Source organism: Staurois parvus, unplaced genomic scaffold (assembly GCF_062004578.1).
Source record: "Staurois parvus isolate SC_StPar_1 unplaced genomic scaffold, SC_StPar_1.0 ptg000287l, whole genome shotgun sequence".
Taxonomy (NCBI): Eukaryota; Metazoa; Chordata; class Amphibia; order Anura; family Ranidae; genus Staurois; species Staurois parvus.
In genome coordinates, this window is record NW_028318083.1 from 24,240,634 (window position 1) to 24,260,940 (window position 20,307).

A 20,307-nucleotide genomic window follows, 5' to 3' on the forward strand; every position below is an offset into this window, starting at 1 on the left:
GAAACCATTTGCTAACCTCTTAGATTTCTGGGGTGGATCTGTTTTGTCCGAGGCATGATCCTCCTCCTCCTGGAGCCTGGTTTTCCTTCTCAAAAATGGAGAGCAGTGCTCGCAGAGAGAAGCCTCCATATACCCGCCAAGTGCATCAGTTAATCCAGCAGCTGAACAAGGGAAGGAAAAAAACAACATGAGGGAAGATAGGACTAAGGAGGGAGCCTGGATGCACTGGCCTGGGACTACACTCCCCTCCCACACCCCCTGAAATATACAGCACTGCATCTGATTAGTAAAAATAATACAGAATGGAAAGTCGTAGAGCAGTGCTAGAAAATAATAAAATAGAAAGGGGCTCTAAAGAATGCTAGATCAGCCTTACACATACATAAACACACACACGGTACACACACCTCCTTCAGGGCATTGCAAAACAAAACAGCATCATCCTGCACATGAAGATCTCGCTGGCTGCTCGCCTCTGGATCATTCATGGTTTTATGAATCACATGCGATGTGCACAGCCCACCAATGTGCCTGCTTTACAAATCGGGATGCCTTGTCGTCCTATTGCAACACTGCAAGCAAGTATACTGGGGAGGGAAAGAGAGAGGGAGGGAGAGAGAGAGGGAGAAAAAAAGAGAGAAAAGCGAGAGGAGGAGGGAAGGGGGTAGGGAGACAAGGGGTGACAGAAGAGAGAGAGATAACACTTGCTAGCCTGTGAATGAAAGCTCACATGCAGCTATTGAAAAGGCATCATATGTATATGCATACAGAGAAGGGATCCTTCCAGCAGCACAGGGATTATTGGTGCTAAAGGGGAGGGAGCCACTTAGATCATCATTACCACACTGAAATGTGACTTTCACGGTGCCTGGCGTTTTCATTTATTATGTCCAATTGTTTTTTTTTTCAGTAACTGAACTTTGGTATGAAAATGATGAGTCTTGTTATGACATGATGGATGGTGCAGAAAGGTCTTGTAAAAGCATAAAAATATAGACATCAGACAAGAAAAGCAGCAGTAGGCAGGCAAGGAGATGTCATGTCTGTAACAGAAACAAGCAAACATTTATGTTTTGCACTTCGTATATCATAGAACAGGAGCTCAGATCATACAGGTATTGCATAAGGGGTATGCCAGGGGTTAATAATGCCCCATCTCTCTCCTGAAGGATGGGAATGTTAGAGCTGAGGAAAGGCAGGGTGCCATGAGAGTGATCTGGCAGCATGAAGGGGGGGAGATTTTCATAACGCTGTGGATAGCTAAATGATGACAGAGATCGAGAAGATCTTATGCACTTGACTGTTAGACAACGACAAGAGGTGATACAGGATGTCTGAATAATGTGCAGCAAAAGGGGGAAGGAACTAGCAGAGTGAAAAAATATGAATGAAACTGGGAGGAGGAGCTTGGGGAAACCCCTATGCAACACAGAGCGCCTTACAGGAACCCAAGAGGATTAGAGCTGTGGGGAGAGACTCTCGGCTACATGCTGCAAGCCAGGGCCTCCTGGTCAGACAAATACTGGGGCGGTTAACTCTTGCAGTCAAAACGAAGGAATCAAGACTAAAGCCTCACAGTTTCCTCTGCAGATTAGAGCGAGGTTTAGGTTTATGAGGCCACACAGTGAGGCTATGTGCGCATTAAAGTGATGCTTGTGCTAGGAGTTTGGTCTGATGTGATAAAGGGGACAAGAAATCTTTTATCTGGATGCAGAATCTGTCTGTTGCAAAGTGTCAAAACACAAAAATACAATGTTAGAAAATATCCCACTTATTTTCAAAATAATTCATTTAGAATGAATATATTAGCATAATACCATCATTCTAGATTGTTTTTCACAAGGTTCCTAAATATTTCATGCAGTGCATTAAAAAACAAATAATACTAGTAGAGGTGCAAATATAATAATCTTTTGCATCTCACCACATTATACATAGCTCCCAAAGGTCCCTTATTTGAAGGGACTGTCCCTCATTTGGAACCAAACCCACCTGACCCTCTTTACTAATTTAGACACTTGTGGTCCAATAAAGACAGAATGTACATTAACTGCTTGCACGCCACCTTATTGCAGAAATACTGCTACACGGCGGCAGGGCTGTGCAAAATAATGTATATATAGTTAGCACTTACGCCTGGCAGTACTAGGGTTGTTGGTTCGAATCCCAGCCACGGCACCACCTGCCTGGAGTTTGCATGTTCTCCCTGTGCCTGTGTGGGTTTCCTCCGGGTACTCCGGTTTCCTCCCACACTCCAAAGACATGCTGGTAGGTTAAGTGGATCCTGTCTAAATTGGCCCTAATATGTGTATGTATGAATGTGAGTTAGGGACCTTAGATTGTACGCCCCTTGAGGGTTAGGGACTGATGTGAATGTGCAATATATATGTGTAAAGCGCTGCGTAAATTAACGGCACTATACAAGTACCTGAAATAAATAATGAATGAATATATACATGATTTTGCATTTCCATTGCAGCGCCATTGGTGGCTTCAGCTGTCGATCACCGGGTCCAGGCCGGAGATTCCCCGGGGGCACCTGGCGATCGCTGAGTATCACTGACGGGGAGAGGTCTGTATGTAAACAATACAGATCTCTCCCCTCTCAGCTCCAGCACACTGCTTTGTATTGCTCTGCATAGCACAGCAATACAAAGCAACGTGCTGACACTGTAAAACACACACACAGCACACTGTAAAACAGCCCACAGTTGATTACCCGCCAGAGCCCAGTAATTACAGCAAACACCGACAGGGAGGAGGGCTGCATTGTTTACAACACAGCCCTCCTCCCTGGCAGTTTGGGCACACTGATCGGGATGGCTGTGTCACTGGGGATGTCAGTGACAGTCAGCCCCCCCCCCCCCCCCGTGTCAGAATGCTACAAATTGCTGGTCACTGCCATTACTAGTATAAAAAAAAAATCCAGTATATAAATCGCCATTTGTAGTTGCTATAACTTTAAATAACAATTAATGATGACATTTTTTTTATTGGACATGTTTAATAGCGAAAAAGTAAAAAATATTTTTTTTTTCTCAAAATTGTCGGTCCTTTTTTGTTTATAAATGCACAGGTGATCAAATACCACCGAAAGAAAGCTCCATTTGTGGGGAAAAAAAGGACATAAATTTAATTTGGGTGCAGTGTTGCATGACTGCGCAATTGTCAGTTAAAATAACGCAGGGCAGTATCGCAAAAAATGTGTGGTCAGGAACGGGGGGGGGGGTAAATCCTCTGGTGGGCAAGTGGTTAATGAACATACATTAACAAGTGTTATGTTGTATATTAAGGCAGTGTTTCTCAACATTTTTTCAGTCAAGGCACTCTTTAAAATTATGGACAGCCTCGAGGCGCTGCATTCTAAAATGTAAAAATCTATTGTCATAGTTTTATATAATACATCAAATGTTGCATTATATAAAATGTAAACGTAGGACACCCAATATTCAAGGTGATTTATTCTTCCAAATCAAACACACTTTTGCACCCTGGTACTGACTAGTATTCCAGTGTGTCTCCTCTCCCTCAGTTTTTCTCCATCACTCAGCTAATGCGACCCCAGTCCTGATGGAGAGGGGCAGGGGAGGGGCAAACAAGGATGCTGTACAGACGGCTGACATCCTCCTTATCAACTGATGATGTCATTGGTTGTTAGGATGCTGGTGGCTAGAAGGTCGTAATGGTGCACAATGAAAACCTGTGGCTTTGTGTAATTAAAAGGCAGGTTTGATCCACCTGCTGGCCTGTATACAATTTTTGGGCAATTTTTAGGAATTTTGCCAAAACACCCCTTAAGAAACGTCAAGGCACCCTGGTTGAAAAAGGATGTATTACGGCACCCCATTTATTTGACTAGAATGCCAGTGCATCCAAAATAGAACCTGCATTATTTTCTCTGATGTAGTAAATGGTAGTGCATTACTTTGCGGTATATTATGCTTCAATGAGGGTGTATGGGCTGTTGGTTTATTGTTTTAGTGGGCCATTAAAAATCAGTGGCACCACAATGCATCGCAGTCAGGGGCGGATTGACAACTCATGGGGCCCCCAGGCAATAGGGGACGATGGGGCCCCTGTGTCCTTGCCCACACTCAAACCACACCCAAAAAAGCCTATGAAAACGGTACCAGGGGCATCTCATGGGGCCCCCTTCTGACCCCGGGTCCTTGGGCAGTGCCCGAGTTCCCAAATGGTCAGTCCGCCCCTGATCGCAGTACATGCATTTCAGTAATGTGTGGTAAAATGTACATTTACTGTGTGCAACAGAACAAACTAAATAGCTCATGAATGTTCCTCCTTTAAGTCAGATGTACAGACTCCCAAGTCTAGGTTCACACTAGAGTGCGGTGCAGTAAACCTGTGATCCATGTGTTTCCTGCATGGCATTCAAATTGCCCTGTCCTTGCAATCTTCAGCGGGTGTCAGTGCAATCTGAACAACACCCCAAATGCAGGTCAGAAACGCACTGCATTTGCCTGCACTAGATCTCACGGTACAAAACGGCTGCACAATCCGGTTGCGGAGCAGTTCTAAAATTGATTGCACGTGAATTGCACAGGAATGCAGTGGGGTTCATAGTGTTAATTGAGGCTAAAAAATGCCAAAAGTGTTATGCCACACCAAACTTGTCATCCATCCTTCAGATTATGGTCCTTGTTATTTTTAAAAGCTAGTATACAGAAAACAGAAAAAAGTAGAGATGAAAAAAGCATCAGTGGGTTTAACTGAAATTTGGTTCCTTAACACTCCATGGTGTAGTGTGGTAGGAGTTCTTTGATTAAATATTTTACACTACTAGGTGTCCCCAAAGTTGGATGGTTCTAAATTTTGTGCTGAGATAAATAGACAAGCTGCTATTGCTGACCTCCTCCTTAACTACTTGCCCACGGGGCACTTTTACCCCCTTCCTGCCCAGGCCAATTTTCAGCTTTCAGGACTGTTGCACTTTGAATGACAATTGCGCGGTCATGCAACACTGTACCCACTGGGTTTTTTATTTTTTGCACTATAAACAAAAAAAAAAGCAAAACAATTTAAAAAAAAAAAAAAAGTTTTCTTTGTTTCTATTATAAAAATTTGCAAACAGGTAAATTTTCTACTTCACTGATGTGCGTTGATGAGGCTGCACTGATAGGCAGCAATGATGTACACTGATGAGGCGGCACTGATGGGCAGCACTGATGAAGTGGCACTGGTGGGAACTGATGAGGAGGCACTGATGATGATGCACTGATATGCAGCACTGATGGGCGCAATGATGGGCAATGATAGGGGGCACTAATGGGCACTTTTGGGGCTGCACTGATAATCAGGGCACTGATAACCAGTGCCCTGATTATCAGTGCAATTGTCTTCTGTGACACTTTCTGGTTATCGGCAGTACTTTCCTCACACTGTGACAGCGTGAGGAAAGTGCTGCCGATAACAGACAACTTTATTTACTTTGTGATCTGCTGTGTCATTGGACACAGCTGATCATGTGGTAAAAGGCCACTGTGATTGGCCTTTTACCTCGTCATGTGATCAGCTGTGTCCTTAGGACACAACGATCACAGACAGCTTCAGGTGCGTGCCGCTGGGGGCACATTCTGGGAGGACATCATATGAACCAGAACTTGACAACCGCGCTGTAGTGTCATTCGGCTATAGCTAGTTGTCAAGTGGTTAAAGTGTTAGCTGTGTAACTGTAACTCTGTTCCAAAGGCTTCGATATTTTCTTTCCCTAACCCATAATAAGTTTGCAAACTAGAATTTCTGTATTCACTAGCTATTTTTCTTTTTGGTCAGTGACTCAGAAAGTATTGAAGGCAGGGACAGCTAGGAAACTATTTTCAGAAGCAAGGGAGCAACAGCAACCTACATAGAGTATTTCTCCCAGTATGTTTTAAAACGGAACTAAACTCTCTCAATCAGCATTATCTATTTTTACGCCTAATACTGCTAGCTTTAGTAAATACTGTAAATAGAAAGGTATATTATATTTACTTGTTTTGAACCTTTTTTTCCCTTTACATTTCTTCAGTTGCTTCCTGGTTTCTGATCTACGCCAAATGATGTCATACATCCAATTGAGTCTTCATGGGCATTTTCCTTTCTTTCATCTAGAGTGGAGAGGGGGGATTTCTCAGAAAAGCACACCCTCCTATCTAGATGCCTGTGCTAAGGGCAGGTGGTAAACTGCCCTTACTCAAAATGGCCACAGCTAGAAATGCTAGGGGGTATTTTTCAAAGTGATTTCTCAGTAAAATAAAGCATGGACTCATGGATGGATGGGTAAGTATGCTTCCAAATTTAAAAACAAATTAAGACAATATTTTCAGTTTGTGGCGCTCAGATACACTTGAGCTCCACTTACTCTGGGGGCAGCCGAATTGAATATTTAGATGCTGCATCCAACACAGAGCCGTGTCTGGAATTAAAATTCCATGCAGCATTTATGGAATAAACAGGTCGATGTCTGAAGAGGTCAGATCTTAAGAAAAAAACTAAAAAAAAAAAACCCCACAAAATTACAGATGCTTAAAACTGCTAATGAATGACAATGCAAATTTAGGCAATACAATAAAAATTTCCCTGGGAAACTTTATAGTGAACACCGACACCAACAAAATAACTAGTTTTCTTCTACTAGATTTCAGGCCAACTCAGTATGTTGAAAAATATTGCTCCCTACTTTCATGATTTGATGTCAAGTCACTTAAAATTCCAGTGTATGTGTCGCCCTCCTGAGGAAAGTGGAAATTTACAAAGGGCTGTGCATGTACTCAGACACCCAGAGGTATCAAGTATTTCTCTTGGCTCCAACAGCAGAATGGGGCATCGGGGCAGGTAAATACACCTAAGGGTCCTTATGGGAACGTTAACCTGTTATGTGCAACAATACAGGTTCATGTAAAGTCAACTTGTACCATACATTCTGGACTGATGTACAGTTAGGTCCATATATATTTGGACACAGGCACAATTTTAGTTTTTTTCCAGGTATTTAAAAAAAAAAATTCAAGCTATAGTTATATAATGGATATGGGCTGAAAGTGCACACTCACAGGTTTTAATATGAGGGTATGTACATCCAAACTGGGAGGAAGGGTTTAGGAATTACGGCTCTTAAAAATAGCCATCCCTCCTTTTTCAAGGCACCAAAAGTAATTGGACAATTGAATCAAAAGCTGTTTCATGACCATGTGTGGGCTACTCCTTCCTTATTTCTTCATCAATTAAGCAGGTAAAAAGTCTGGAGTTGATTCTAAGTGTGGTATTTGCATTTAGAATCTACTGCTGTGAACCTACATCATGCGTTCAAAGGAGCTGTCCATGCAAGTGAAACAGACCATTATACGGCTTCAAAAACTAAACAAATCCATCAGTGAGATAGCAGCAACATTAGGAGTGGCCAAATCAACAGTTTGGCACATTGTGAGGAAAGAAGAATGCACTGGTGAGCTCAGGAACATAAAAAAGATATGGACATCCATGGAAGACAACTGTGGCAGATGATTGCAGGATCCTTTTTGGTAAAGAAAAACCCATTCACAACATCCAGACAAGTGAAGGACACTCTCCAGGAGGTGGGCGTATCATTGTCAAAGTCTACAATTAAGAGAAGACTTCACAAGAGCAAATACAAGGTGCAAAACACTCATAAGCCTGAAGAATAGAAATCCAGATTAGGCTTTGCCAAAAAACATCTAAAAAAGCCAGACCAGTTCTGGAAAAGCATTCTTTGGATGGATGAAACTAAGATGAATCTGTACCATAATGACCATGATCCAAAGAACACAACTTCATCTGTAAAACATGGTGGAGGCAGTGTGATGGCATGGGCATGCATGGCTTTCAGTGGCACTGGGTCATTGGTGTTTATTGATGATGTGACAGAAGACAGAAGCAGCTGGTTGAATTCTGCAGTGCTTAGAGATATACTGTCAGCCCAGATTCAGCCAAATGCAGCAAAGTTGATAGGACGGCGCTTCACAGTACATATGGAAACTGATCCAAAACACACTGCAAAAGCAACCCAGGAGCTTTTGAAGGAAAAGAAGAGGAATATTCTGCAGTGGCCAAGTCAATCACCTGATCTCAACCAAATTGAGCATGCATTTCACTTGCTGAAGGCAAAACTAAAGGCAGAAAGACCCACAAACAAAGAACAACTGAAGACAGCTGCAGTTACAGCTTGGCAAAGCATCAGAAAGGAGGAATCCTAGTCTTTGGTAAAGTCCATGGGTTCCAGACTTCAGGCAGTCATTGTCAGTAAAGGATTCTCAACAAAATATTAAAAATTAACATTTTATTTATGATTATATTCATTTGTCCAATTACTTTTGGTCCATTGATAAAGGGGGGTGGCTACGTTTAAGAGCTGTAATTCCTAAACCCATCCTCCAATTTGGATGTACATACCGTCACATTAAAGAGAGTGTGCACTTTCAGCCCATATCCATTATATAACTATAGTTTGAATATATTTTGGTAAATACCTGAAAAAAAACTAATATTGTGCCTGTGTCCAAATATATATGGCCCTAACTGTACCACCCTGAATAGCTGTCCTCTGCAAGTTATCTATCCCCAGTTCTCATCTCCATTGTCCTTCCATTATTTGTTCTAATGACAAACACTGTATGATCAAATCAGATCAATGCGATACCATCTCTGTCAATGTATGTAGTTGTTGTACAACTATAAAAGGATAAGTTCCCCTTTGGGAACTGGTTACATGTTCCACCCATTTTTAGGGTAGAACATGTAACATGTTCCCATAGCCACAACCACCGCTCCCCCCCCCTCCCTCTGACAGATAGTACGGGAAGAAGTCTCCCCGTAATATCTGTCAAATTTGAAAACAGCGTACTCGTGCAGGGATCCGCCCACACGGCCACATCATTCATTCACGGACTTCACTGAAAACTACAAGCCCAGTTCATTTATTCACGGAAATAACACTGTAGAGCGATGTTGTAGTCTGCAAGAGACCTTTATGGCACCAGTGATCTACTGATCGCTAGTGCAATGCTTTCCAGACTTCTGTAGACAAAAATAATAAATGCACATTTTTTTACCTGCAAAAAATGTGCATTTATAATTTTTGACTAAAAGGTGAACTTATCCTTAATGCATAATGGGCAAGTATAAAATCATATCTCTATCTATCATTGATCACGTCGAAGTTGGTTTGAGAGGCATGATCTGCAATGTAAGCAATGCTTGGTTGCTGTGACATGGTGTTGTTAAGGAATTGTTTCACTTATTGACAACAGTCCTTCTAGTAGCTAGTGATTACTTGGGAAAAGTAACTTTGTAGTTTAGGCCTAAACTAAAATGTATTACCTATATTATTATTGGTAACCAAGCACTAGCCATATATTGCAGATTTTGCCTCTCAAAACAACATGGACTTCATCCTTGGCAGATATGGCCATAGATACTTGTCGCAAAATCCATTCTGGATACTCTAAAGTATTAATCAGTACCAACTTGCATAGCATGACTGAGCAGATGTACTTAAAGTGTTACTAAATCCACAACAATAAAATCAGTCTGTATCTGCAGTAAAGCATGCTTGTTATATTCACTATGGGACCTAAGAGGACATCTGCATCTGCAAAGGCTGTTGGATCCTGTCTTCTCTGATCCTTCCCTTCTTCTACTGTCCCCATTTCATCTGCTGATATAACAGAGCCTTGGGGGCAAAATGCTCTGTTTGGTGTGTATTGCTGGAACCTTTTTTTTTTTTCTTGTGAGGGTGCATGTGATCAGCACAGGGCCAATCAACAGTGTCCAGACAGAGGGTCAGGGGTTATGCAGCCTCCTAGGACAATCAGGGGAGAAGGAAAACTCCTCCTACAAGCTTTATCCAGTGCTCTGTTGGAGACTGTTAGAAGTCGCAAGACTGCTCTGATGATGATGAGAAAAGGTATTTAGCAGTATACAGTGAAGGAAATAAGTATTTGCTCCCCTGCTGATTTTGAATGTTTGCCCACTCACAAAGAAATGATCAGTCTAAAAATTGAATTCCTTCACTGTATATTTACTACAACAATTGCATTTCCATGTTCTGTGTACTGTGGGAGACCAGATAAAGTGAATGCAGAGTCCTGGGTTTAATAACACTTTAAACCCCCATGTAGCTTTGTTGTCATAAATCTTTTTTGAACACATTTACATACAAATGAGTGGAGTGTCCTGTTGTATTCAAAACACATATTACAGAGTTAAATATTTAATTAGAAAATGTAAGGATTGGCCTGATAAACTATTGCAATACACTTAAATAAACCAATGCAAAGTCATTTTCATCCATACCAGCATAACAATTTTCCTTTGTTCTCATCTGTCTCTGTGTTCCTGCTAAATAAAAGAATACAGTCTGAGAAACTGCACAACCTTTTTTCAATTGTTTCAGCAGGAGATGGTAGGTAGAAGTTGTATCCTATGTGAAAAAAATATGCTCTGTAGACTAGCATATCTTTTTCTCAGCTGTAATGATGTTTTTCAAGGACAATGAGAGGAGACTGCCTCATTCCCACCTCTCTGCACAGTGTTGAGAATGGGAGGGACAGTATGTAGCACCAGGCATTAACACACTGTCTTCTGGTATGTCTGGCCTTTTGTTCCGGATTTGGCAGATCACTAAAGATTCCCACAAATCCTTTCTTCTTATGATTCCTAAATGCATTAACCTGAATATGGCCACCTTTGTCATTATGCTTATGAGGAAGATAAACACTTTGCTCACACACCTTCGTGTAAAAGCAAGTTTTAAAGTGATACCGACATTACGATTTACACTTTACATGTATCAGTAGAACACCTTAGTATTATAAAATCACCTTACTACAGTATTTTGAGTAAAACAGCACTTCTTGCTTAATAAATTAATAAAATCTGCCTAGGCAGATTTTATCACATGGCCCATGGATACCAATCATTGGAGAATACAGAGTCTGTGGATTTCCCTTACATATACTTTGTAGATTAGCTGACAGACTAGAGGAAAAGCAGGACACAGGACAAAGGAGGCAGAATCTGAGTTTATATAGAGCAAATATGGCTGTACTGTGAACACAGATAACTACAAGAAAAAATACAAATCACTACAACTTCTTTTTAAAGTATCAGTAGCCTTCCAAGGGTTGCCAAACATTCACACATGATACTTTATCTTTCAGGGACCAGAACCAGAAAGCTGTGTTACAACTGAATGTAGAACAGTAAGGCCTCATGCACATTGGATGTTTTTACAGCTGCTCCTAGGGGCTTTTGGTGTTTTTGGGGTTTTTTACTTCCTCTAAACTCCCCTGCATGTTAGCCTATGTGTCCATGCACACATAGACTTTTAGAAGAGTTTAAAGGCAGGAAAAAAAAAAATACTGCCAGTGCATCCAGGAGCAGCAGAGTTTTGGCAGGAAAAACGCTTGATGCTTCTAAACAGCCATTAACGCTAGAGGCGTTTGGTGCTTGAGCATTAATTCATTTCAATGGACAGAATAAATCATTTATTCTGGCCGATTAAATAAATTTACGCCCTAAATATGTTACATACTTTTACAAGCATCAGGCTTTTTTTTCCCCAAAATGCTGCTGACAGGAAGAAAGACTTCTAGAAGAATTAAGAAAACATCCAGTGTGTATGAGGCCTAAGGAGGAGAATGGTTCTGGAAAATGCTGCCAAAGCTGCTTACCTTGGAGGACACAATAGAGATCATAATAGGTCATCTAATGTCCCCAGTCACCTTCATTATTATTATTATACAGGATTTATATAGCGCCAACAGTTTGCTCAGCTCTTTACAATATAACGGGAGACAATACAGCAACAATACAGTTCAATACAAGAGGGAAAGGAGGGCCCTGCTCCTCAGAGCTTACAATCTAGGAGAGAGTCTTCATCGCCTTTTATCTTTAGACTCCTTGCACAAAAAAAGACTTAATTTTCAAGACACATCATCCCAACTATTGGCTTATGGATGTGAATCACTTCATATGTACATCCTGCATTCACTTCCAAGGTGAATACACACTGTAATACATAGAGTACAACTTACTGAGGGGAACAAGAATTCCTCTACTGTGTAGAATGGGGTCTTACTGACAGAAAATTAAGAATCCCCCAGAAATGGGCAGGTACCTGTCTCTTCTTCAACTAGCAGCTCCAGTACCAGAACCCACAATGATACTTTGTTGTAGGAGTATGTAACACATCTATTTATCAGCAGTACTCTATATAGCTTACTAGATAGGCTAGAAACAGCATTGTTATTGCAAGTTCTCTATGAATCAGCACCATCACTTGTGATTCCTGATTAATTTATGCTTCATTCTGTGTACTTAAAAAAAAAAAGGAAACCCATCAAAATAGCTTAACTGGGTGGAAAGACTTTACATAGAACTCCATAGAAACTAAAATCCCAAAGGGGTGATTTAAGGACCACCTGAAGGGGACACGATTAACTCAAAAACATACAATTCACCCAGTATCATTTGACATAAAACATTTCTAACATTTCTAAATTTAAAAATACCCAGAGCTACAGTAGTTTACACCAGGCATGTTTCCATGTATTTGGCAACATTTTTTACAGCCAGAAAACGTGAACAAAGAAAACTACTGTTCTGCAAAATCCTGCATGCTGCTTTGTTTGTGCAAAGTCATGCCTGGTCCCATTCAAAACTTCACTGCCCAGCATGTCAATGTATTTTATGGTGCAAATGCACCATTATGGTGACAGGGGGATAAACACATTGTCCAAACATCAGAAAAGAAACGTTTTGGATTACCAATAACATGCAAACAAACACAAAGTTTCCTATGGGAACAGAACTGCAGTAACAATTAATGGATTTATGTGCTAAGCATGTTAAGCAAGTCATCCCAGCAATGATAGGATTTTTGACTTACTATAAAATCTTTTTTTTTGGATTATATTACAGGACACATGAGAAGTATTCAGGTACACAGGGTTATGCAGGTACCTTTAAGAAAATGGACACAGGTAAACAATAGCTGGAAGTACAATTCGGTATGATACCTCCCACTCCCAGCATGCCTTAGTTTTGTAGCAAGCAATAGTAGGAGTGGATCATAAGAAACAGAAGGGAAAGAGCTATGTCCCATAATGTAATCAAAGAAAAGGATTTTACGGTATGTAAAAAATCCTATTTTCCTAATTTTATAATATGGGTTATGAGAGAAGTATTCAAGTACATAAGGACATCCAAAACAGTCAAATGGAGGGGTGGGCAACACAGAAAACAAATGTAAGCAGGTTCATGAGAACCAACAAGTTAACAGAGGGGGCTCAACAGCTAACAAAGCCGCCTGAAGAACCTTACAACTGAGCCTGGCATCAGCAGAGGCCTAAACATCCACCTGGTAAAACTCAAGGAACGTGAGAACAGAAGGGCAGGTGGCAGCCTTGAAAAATTGAGAAACAGATGCTTTAAGATGAAAAGCCCAAGAAGCACCAACTGAACTAGTGAAGTGAGCTTTGATCGTGAAAAAGGAGAACTTGCCCTTGAGGTCCTAACCTTGAATGATGAGCTGGAAATCCACCTGGCAATAGTAGAATGAGAAGCAGGCTGTCCCATACAGAGAACTTCATGATCAACTTGAGTCAGATTGTCGGAAAGGAGGGGTAGGTGAGAAATAAACTCAAACTGCATGTACAGTACTACTAAAAGGCAACTCTGCAAGTAAAGAAAAAGGAATATTCATTAAAGGTTCAAGGGGAGGTTTCTAAAGAACAGACAGAACCAAGCTGGGATCACATGGAGAAACTGGGGAATATACAGGAGGAACAATGTGGTTGAAACCTGTACAAAAGACCTTCACTAAGAAGCAAGGCAAGAAGTCTCTGAAAAAAGAATCACTAAGGCTGAGACATGAGGGTACTGAAGGCCAAATGTTGATCCAGACCAGACTGAAAAAAGACAGAATTAATACCATGGAGAACCTTGCCTTGCACCAGGAGAAAACACACTTTCCAGATGGTAGACTTTGCAAGAAGTCCATTTCCTAGCCTCCAAGTGCTCAGGGATGACTAAATCTAATAGGCCTTATCCCATAGAACCAGTGCTTTAACAGCCATTAGTCGACTGTTCCCTCAGAAGCAGGTTGTTCAGATATTCCATATGGGGATGCACTGAAAGCGACACAGAGCAAAAACAGTGGCTAACACTTTGATGAAGACCCGAGGTGCAGGGAACAAGCCAAGGGAAGGGCAACAAAACAGTAATGTTGTAGCCCACAGCAAAACATCTTTGATGTTCACCTGAAGTCCCTGCAGAATTTTTCCACCCTTTAGGAAGGTGTTGAGTGTCTGATCTGGTGTTGAGAACATTTGGATCCAGTGTGGGGCGGATGCTGCATTTGGCTTTGGGGCAATTAAAAGATTTGAATAGAAGCCTTGAAACCTTTCCTTTTCTGGGACAATGGCTATGACCCCTTGAGAACAGAGCTGCATCAAAACACCATGAAGGTCTGCCAAACTTTGCAGGGACATTGAGAAGTTTGACATCATGAAGCAGATTGAAGGCAGAGACAGAAATTACAGGTTGTAACTTCTGGGTACAACATTCTGGACCCAAACATCTGAACCATTTCAGGAAGAGATGGCCGCAAAGTAGTCCTCCCTGAGAGAAAAAACTTGTTTACAGAGCTGGAAGACTTGGGGGACAGGACTACCAGTGGAATGGAGTTCCAAGCTACACCTTGGAGGCCTGGGAGAAGCAAAAGGAGCTCTGCTTAGGCTCAGAAGAAGCAAGTTTCCCAGAAGGAGGTTTTGATTTCCTTTTCTGGGGCAAAAGGGTACTTTGCTCCCCAGTGACCGTCTTGTCTTTGCCCTCCAAGTAGTCATATTCCCCATGTTGTCTTCAGGGACATGACTGCCCCAGACAGGTGGGCTGTGGCTCTGACCTGTAATACACTATGCAGGCAGTTTAGCACATTACACCAACAGTGCCTCAGTGAACGCCTAAGACCCAAGGCAGAGTCCAATGGCCAGAAAGAGAAGATTAGATGTCCATTCTCTTGTCTGTTCTTTCAGCTCTCAGTGTCCAATCTCATAAAGGCAGCAACACACCCCTCTACGGCAGAATACTTTTACTGTGTCCCATAATGTACGATTAGGAAAAGAGCCATAATTACTGCATCCTGAAATGTAATATTACCAAAACTGTTCCAACTCCCTATTACTCTTCTGCCAACTCCACTGTCTTAAATTCAAAGCAGCTAGAGGATGTCCTGAAATACTTATATATTTTTTTAGGGAGACTGCTGTCTGTAATCCCACATCAGCTGGTCACGTGGGCAAATCCTGAGACTGTGGTTTATGGGCATGTCCAGAAATAAATATTAAGCGGTATTACCCAAAACTAAATGTAATATTATTGCAGCCTACCAATTCTTAGACGTAGTGTCTGTATTAATTTTATTTGTTTCGGCTTTTTACCATTATTTTCACCTGTTGATCCAGACAGTAAGTGCCAGTTCACATATAGGCGGATTGTATGCCAGTTCACATATAGGCGGATTGGATGCAGGTTCAGATATGAACCATATCCAATCCACATGACATGTGAAATAACATTGCTTTCTATGGTGCCTGTTCACATATGTCTGGTGCACTGGCAGCACGGATTCAGTGAGGATTGAAAAAAAAGAGTCCTGTCCAATTTCTGAGCAGTGCGATCCGGTTCAGGTGCAAATTATAGGCTCATTGACTACTATGCTTTTGAATTGCACATGTCATGAGTTTTTTAACACAATTTCAGGCCGGTTTTTCTCTCTTCAAATCCTGACCTGAACCACTGAACTGCTTTTCAATCCACACTGGAGCTGTGAAGCTGCACCGCACATATGTGAATCGGCACTTACTCTGCTATTTAGGTGGTTAAGGTAAACCATTTAACCCTGACTGTGTCTACAATGGTCTGCTTTTATTCATTTATGTAAAACCTTTATGCCAAAGTACAAAAAAAAAAAACTGTTTCTGTAACTTAAACGCTGTTATCTAGCGTATGACTAATTCAATAGTCAAGTCTAAATTTGGGTTCCACTTTAATAGTTATTTCCACTTTAATAGTTACTCCCCTTCAGCAGCTTATGCATCTGGTAAACTGACTAGCCATCATAGGTAACAAAGTAGCAATTCTTCTAACACTAAGTAGATGGGTGGGCACAAGGGTGGGAGGTGCAGTTGTTACCCTTTATTAGAGTAAAAAGGTGACTTTGGACAAAAAATGTTTCACCATGTTATTGGAACTGGTGAATATATCATTCTGCTCTGCTTCTACTGGTGACACTGATATACGAGTTTTGAAAAAATACCAGCAAATACACATATAGCCAGCAATAATACTGCTGACACTATGTTACAGGAGGTATACGTAGGAGGCTAGCTGTATGACTGATGACTTTACAAAAAGAAAAGTATGAAACCCTGCACAACTAAATTAACCACACAGCAGAAAAACAATAACAAAGTAAGTGGACTTGTCAAGGGCAGTAGGAGGTTTCAATTTGCAGAAAACAAACTACTATAGTGTCAGACATAATTAAAAATTGCAATGCAGCTTGTTCAGGCATTAAGATCCCTAATAAACCTTGCTGCTAGCACTGCTAATCTGTTTTAAATAAACTCTGCTTAATATAAATACTTTATGTACCCTTATGGCCAACACAGCCGCTTTCCAACCTACCTTTAAGCCCACAAATTGCCCATGCTATAAAAAAAAAAATAAAAAAAACTTGTCCAGGACAAAATAGGTCAGGGAACAAATTGCTTTTTTGTTGCAGCTCAGCTATACGTACCTGGGTGCAAATTTTTCTCCAAGCGTGACTGAGATAGAAATTTCCTATGATGCCTAAGTAACTCAAAGTGACACTAAATTATATCCTTATTCTCCAAAACTAATCCATATACATCTACTACTTAATGGTCCTGTAGTCTATTTTAAAAGAGAAGTATGGGTTTGATTTTTTCCCCCAAATTATACTTATCTAGGTGGATGCAGTATCGGTCTGATGATGCATCTGTCCCTCTAAGGGCTCGTTCACCCTTGACTGTTTTACCAACGCTTGCCAAACGCCCCTATAGCGTTTGGCAAGCGTTGGTCCAGCGTTTGCATTAAAAACGCCTATAATGAAGTTTAAATGGTGTTACTGCTCCACAAACGCCCCGCAACCACGTCGTAAACGCCAGCTGGGCGTTTGTGTAGCTGACTCCTGACTCGACCAGAGGCGTCCGTTTTGCCGCGATGCGACGCTAACGCTCCCGTTAGAACAGCACCATGTGCTGCAATGTGCAGAATTGTCAGAGGTGTTTGGGAAGCGGTAAAACGCTAGCCAAACGCCTCTCTGCCGCCTGCACACACTGCAAGTGTGAACGTAGCCTAAGGGTGAGAACTCAGTGATCACATGACCGCTGATAGCTGAGATCTCTCTGGCATTCTGAGCAGACTCTCTGCTCTGCCTGCCCCCCCCCCCCCCATGCTGGGCTGTGGAGGGGGTGGGAGTGGCTGGCTCAGGCTCTCAGCACATCACTGAGAGGCTAAGCCAGGTGCCGCTCCAGACAAGGGGGTGGATCCTCACTTTAAAGTTTCCCCAGCCTGGACTGGTTGAGTGACGTCAGCTGACAGCGGGTGTCCCCATTGAAAGGTTTCCCCTCTATGATAATGGTAAACAAGGCAAAGAGAGAGAGTAAATCTTCCTAACAGGGGACACAGACAGCAATAGAAACTACCCAGATCTCCTAATCCATCTCTACTCTGTCCAAAACTAAAAAAAAAACACTACTTTAAGTCAGGGGGGGGAGAAGTACACTTATCCTTTAAAGCAAACCTGTGCTTTATCCATTCAAGGCAAAACAATAAGGTTTCTTTAATTCCCTCTACTCTGCAGAATACCTGCCTGTTTTTCACTTCCCTTTCACTTCTCTGCTCCTTCATTCAACACTGAGGAAAGAAAAGCATGCTGGGCATAGAGAAGAACATGACCCAGTCCATGTAACAATGCTGGGTCAACCAGAAACTGATGTGAAGTTTAACATTTTTAAAGTTGTCAGCAGAACACAAACTAGTTCTGGTCACAACTGTCTAGGGGGAATTTCCTTCATGTTGTAGAGATATTCTCTCACTTCTGGAGCATCTTTAGAAAAGGAAAATCTCCCAAATGGCAAAAAAAAATTAACTGACAAAGAGTTTTAAATGTTCCCTACTCTCTTCAAAGCCAACATTTTTTAGGCCCTTTTCACACGGGTGTTCTATTTGTCTGTTTATCATCCATCAGTTGATGGATGAAAAATGGACATCAATGCATCTCTAAGGAAAAACAGATGTAAACGGATGATCATTCGTTTACATCCGCATTTGTCAACAATTGTTTTCTGAAATGGATCAAAACCCTATTTTGTTCCATAAGAAAAACAGAAGAGATGAAAAAACGAATGTAAACGATCCATTTTTAAGTGGTAGTAGATGTAAAAAACTGATGTAAAAACTATTGTAAAACTGATGTAAACCGAATCCGTTTTAGATTTGAAAAAACATGACTGAACTGATGAAATAAATGGAAAGCCCATGTGAAAGGGGCCTTACATGGGAAAGGAATTTAAAGCTGAAAACTCTAGCGGTGAGGTTTGTGTTTAAAATTTTCTGGCGCAGCCACAATGGGATAATCCCAACATACATGGCATCCCAATGCGTAATTGGGAATTCAAACTCTCCCTCTTCAATGAGGTCATCCGTGTGACCCTTACCAAATTGCATACGATGCTCCCCAATCTCCACAAAGAATTGATCATTCTAAAACTGAAGCCCTACATCTTAACGTCTCATCCCCAAATATATACCGCCTGGCTCACACATTCTCTTATACAGTACATGGAAGACTAAAGCATTAAAATACTTAGGAGTAAATATAACACCTACATATGAATCGCTCTACAGGGAAAACTTCCTTCCTTCATACACTATTGATACACTACTCTCCCAGTGGAAGTCTCTCCCAATATCTTTTTCAGTCGTATAGCGACGATTAAAATGTCCATTCTGCCTAAATTAGTGTATTTGTATGAAACACTCCCAGTCCCGCTGTCCCATTTTAAAACTAAACTATTCAACTTTGCTTGGAACTACAGACACCATAGAGTTGCCAGATCTGTCTTATATGCACCAAGAGACCAAGGAGGATTGGCCTTTCTGAACCTCTCTTAATACTACCTAGCTGCTCAATTGTGCTTATTAGCCCCTTAGCTTACTCTACATTTCTACAAGAGATGAAAAAAGTTAGAGAAACTGTGGATGGCTCCAGTCCACCCTAACTCCATTTTTTTGTTATGCAGCTCTTCCACCCTATCGAACTCAGCTAACTTGTTCCGGTCTATAACCCCTCTTTACACCCTGTGGAGATGGGCCCATAGGGATTACTCCCTAATGACCTTGGCTTCTCTGGCTACCTCCTTCCTATTCATTCCTGCCATCCCAGACAGCTTGACTTCCTAGATGTCCTCTGTGTGGATAAGTAGAGGCCTATTCCCTTTTAGTCATTTGGTGGATCCCAGAAATAGGGTTTTTACATTCCTTCCAGGATCTCCAAAGAGCTCATGATCTTTCCAACAAGCCTTTTATGGCTACTTACAAATTCGCCATTTTGCCCAATCCACGATGAAATCCCTCCAATTCCTTAAATTGAACATGTTTGAGAAAATGTTTGGATGGCCCATCTAGCAAGGGGTTAATCTCTCAAATCTATCTCTGCATCTTCTCACCCTCCGAAGTACCTTTACATGCAGAAATGGGAGCATTTGTTAGGTGAAGAGTTATCCTTTGCCACTTGGCACACAATCTAATCTCAAGCAGCTAACAGCTTCATCTGTACGTTATACAGAAAAAAACAATATAAGATACTTTTTTATTGGTATTATACTCCAGATAAGCTCTGATCTATTTATTCCGCTACTGATGATAGGTGCTGGTGATGCGGGAACAGCCTGGGAACACTCTTACATATTTATTGGTCGTGCCCACTCCTTGAACCCTATTGGCAATCAATTCATGTTCTCATCCACCAAGTCTTTGACTACTGGATCCCATTCACTGCTAAAACATTTATCTTGGGGGCACCCCCTTCTAAGTTTTCCAAAACTTGTAAAAGACTTCTATCACTCCTTCTAATGGCAGCTAGGTGCTTAGCAGCGCTTAAATGGAAACAGTATGAACCTCCCTCTCTGACGGAGCTTCACACCAGGATCCGGAAAGTCCAAAGGATGGAATACCTAAGAGCCACCCTGACTGACTCCTTGG

The 20,307-nt window shown here is 41.5% G+C and overlaps 1 protein-coding gene across 2 annotated transcripts in view; it reads right to left on the reverse strand.

Annotated features, from left to right (window-relative positions):
- The window catches only part of HIVEP1 (HIVEP zinc finger 1), a 294,523-nt gene that overhangs the window by 241,212 nt on the left and 33,004 nt on the right, over positions 1-20,307 (reverse strand). The window contains exons 1-2 of one of the 2 annotated variants that reach the window (XM_089682321.1): positions 408-626; positions 17-161 (exon numbers count right to left, since the gene is read on the reverse strand). In XM_089682321.1, the coding sequence (XP_089538447.1) occupies positions 17-56 (40 nt within the window). In that variant the 5' untranslated portion in view covers positions 57-161; positions 408-626. Of the gene's footprint in view, positions 1-16; positions 162-407; positions 627-20,307 lie in introns of those variants that run through there. The other variant, XM_089682322.1, reaches the window with a different exon arrangement.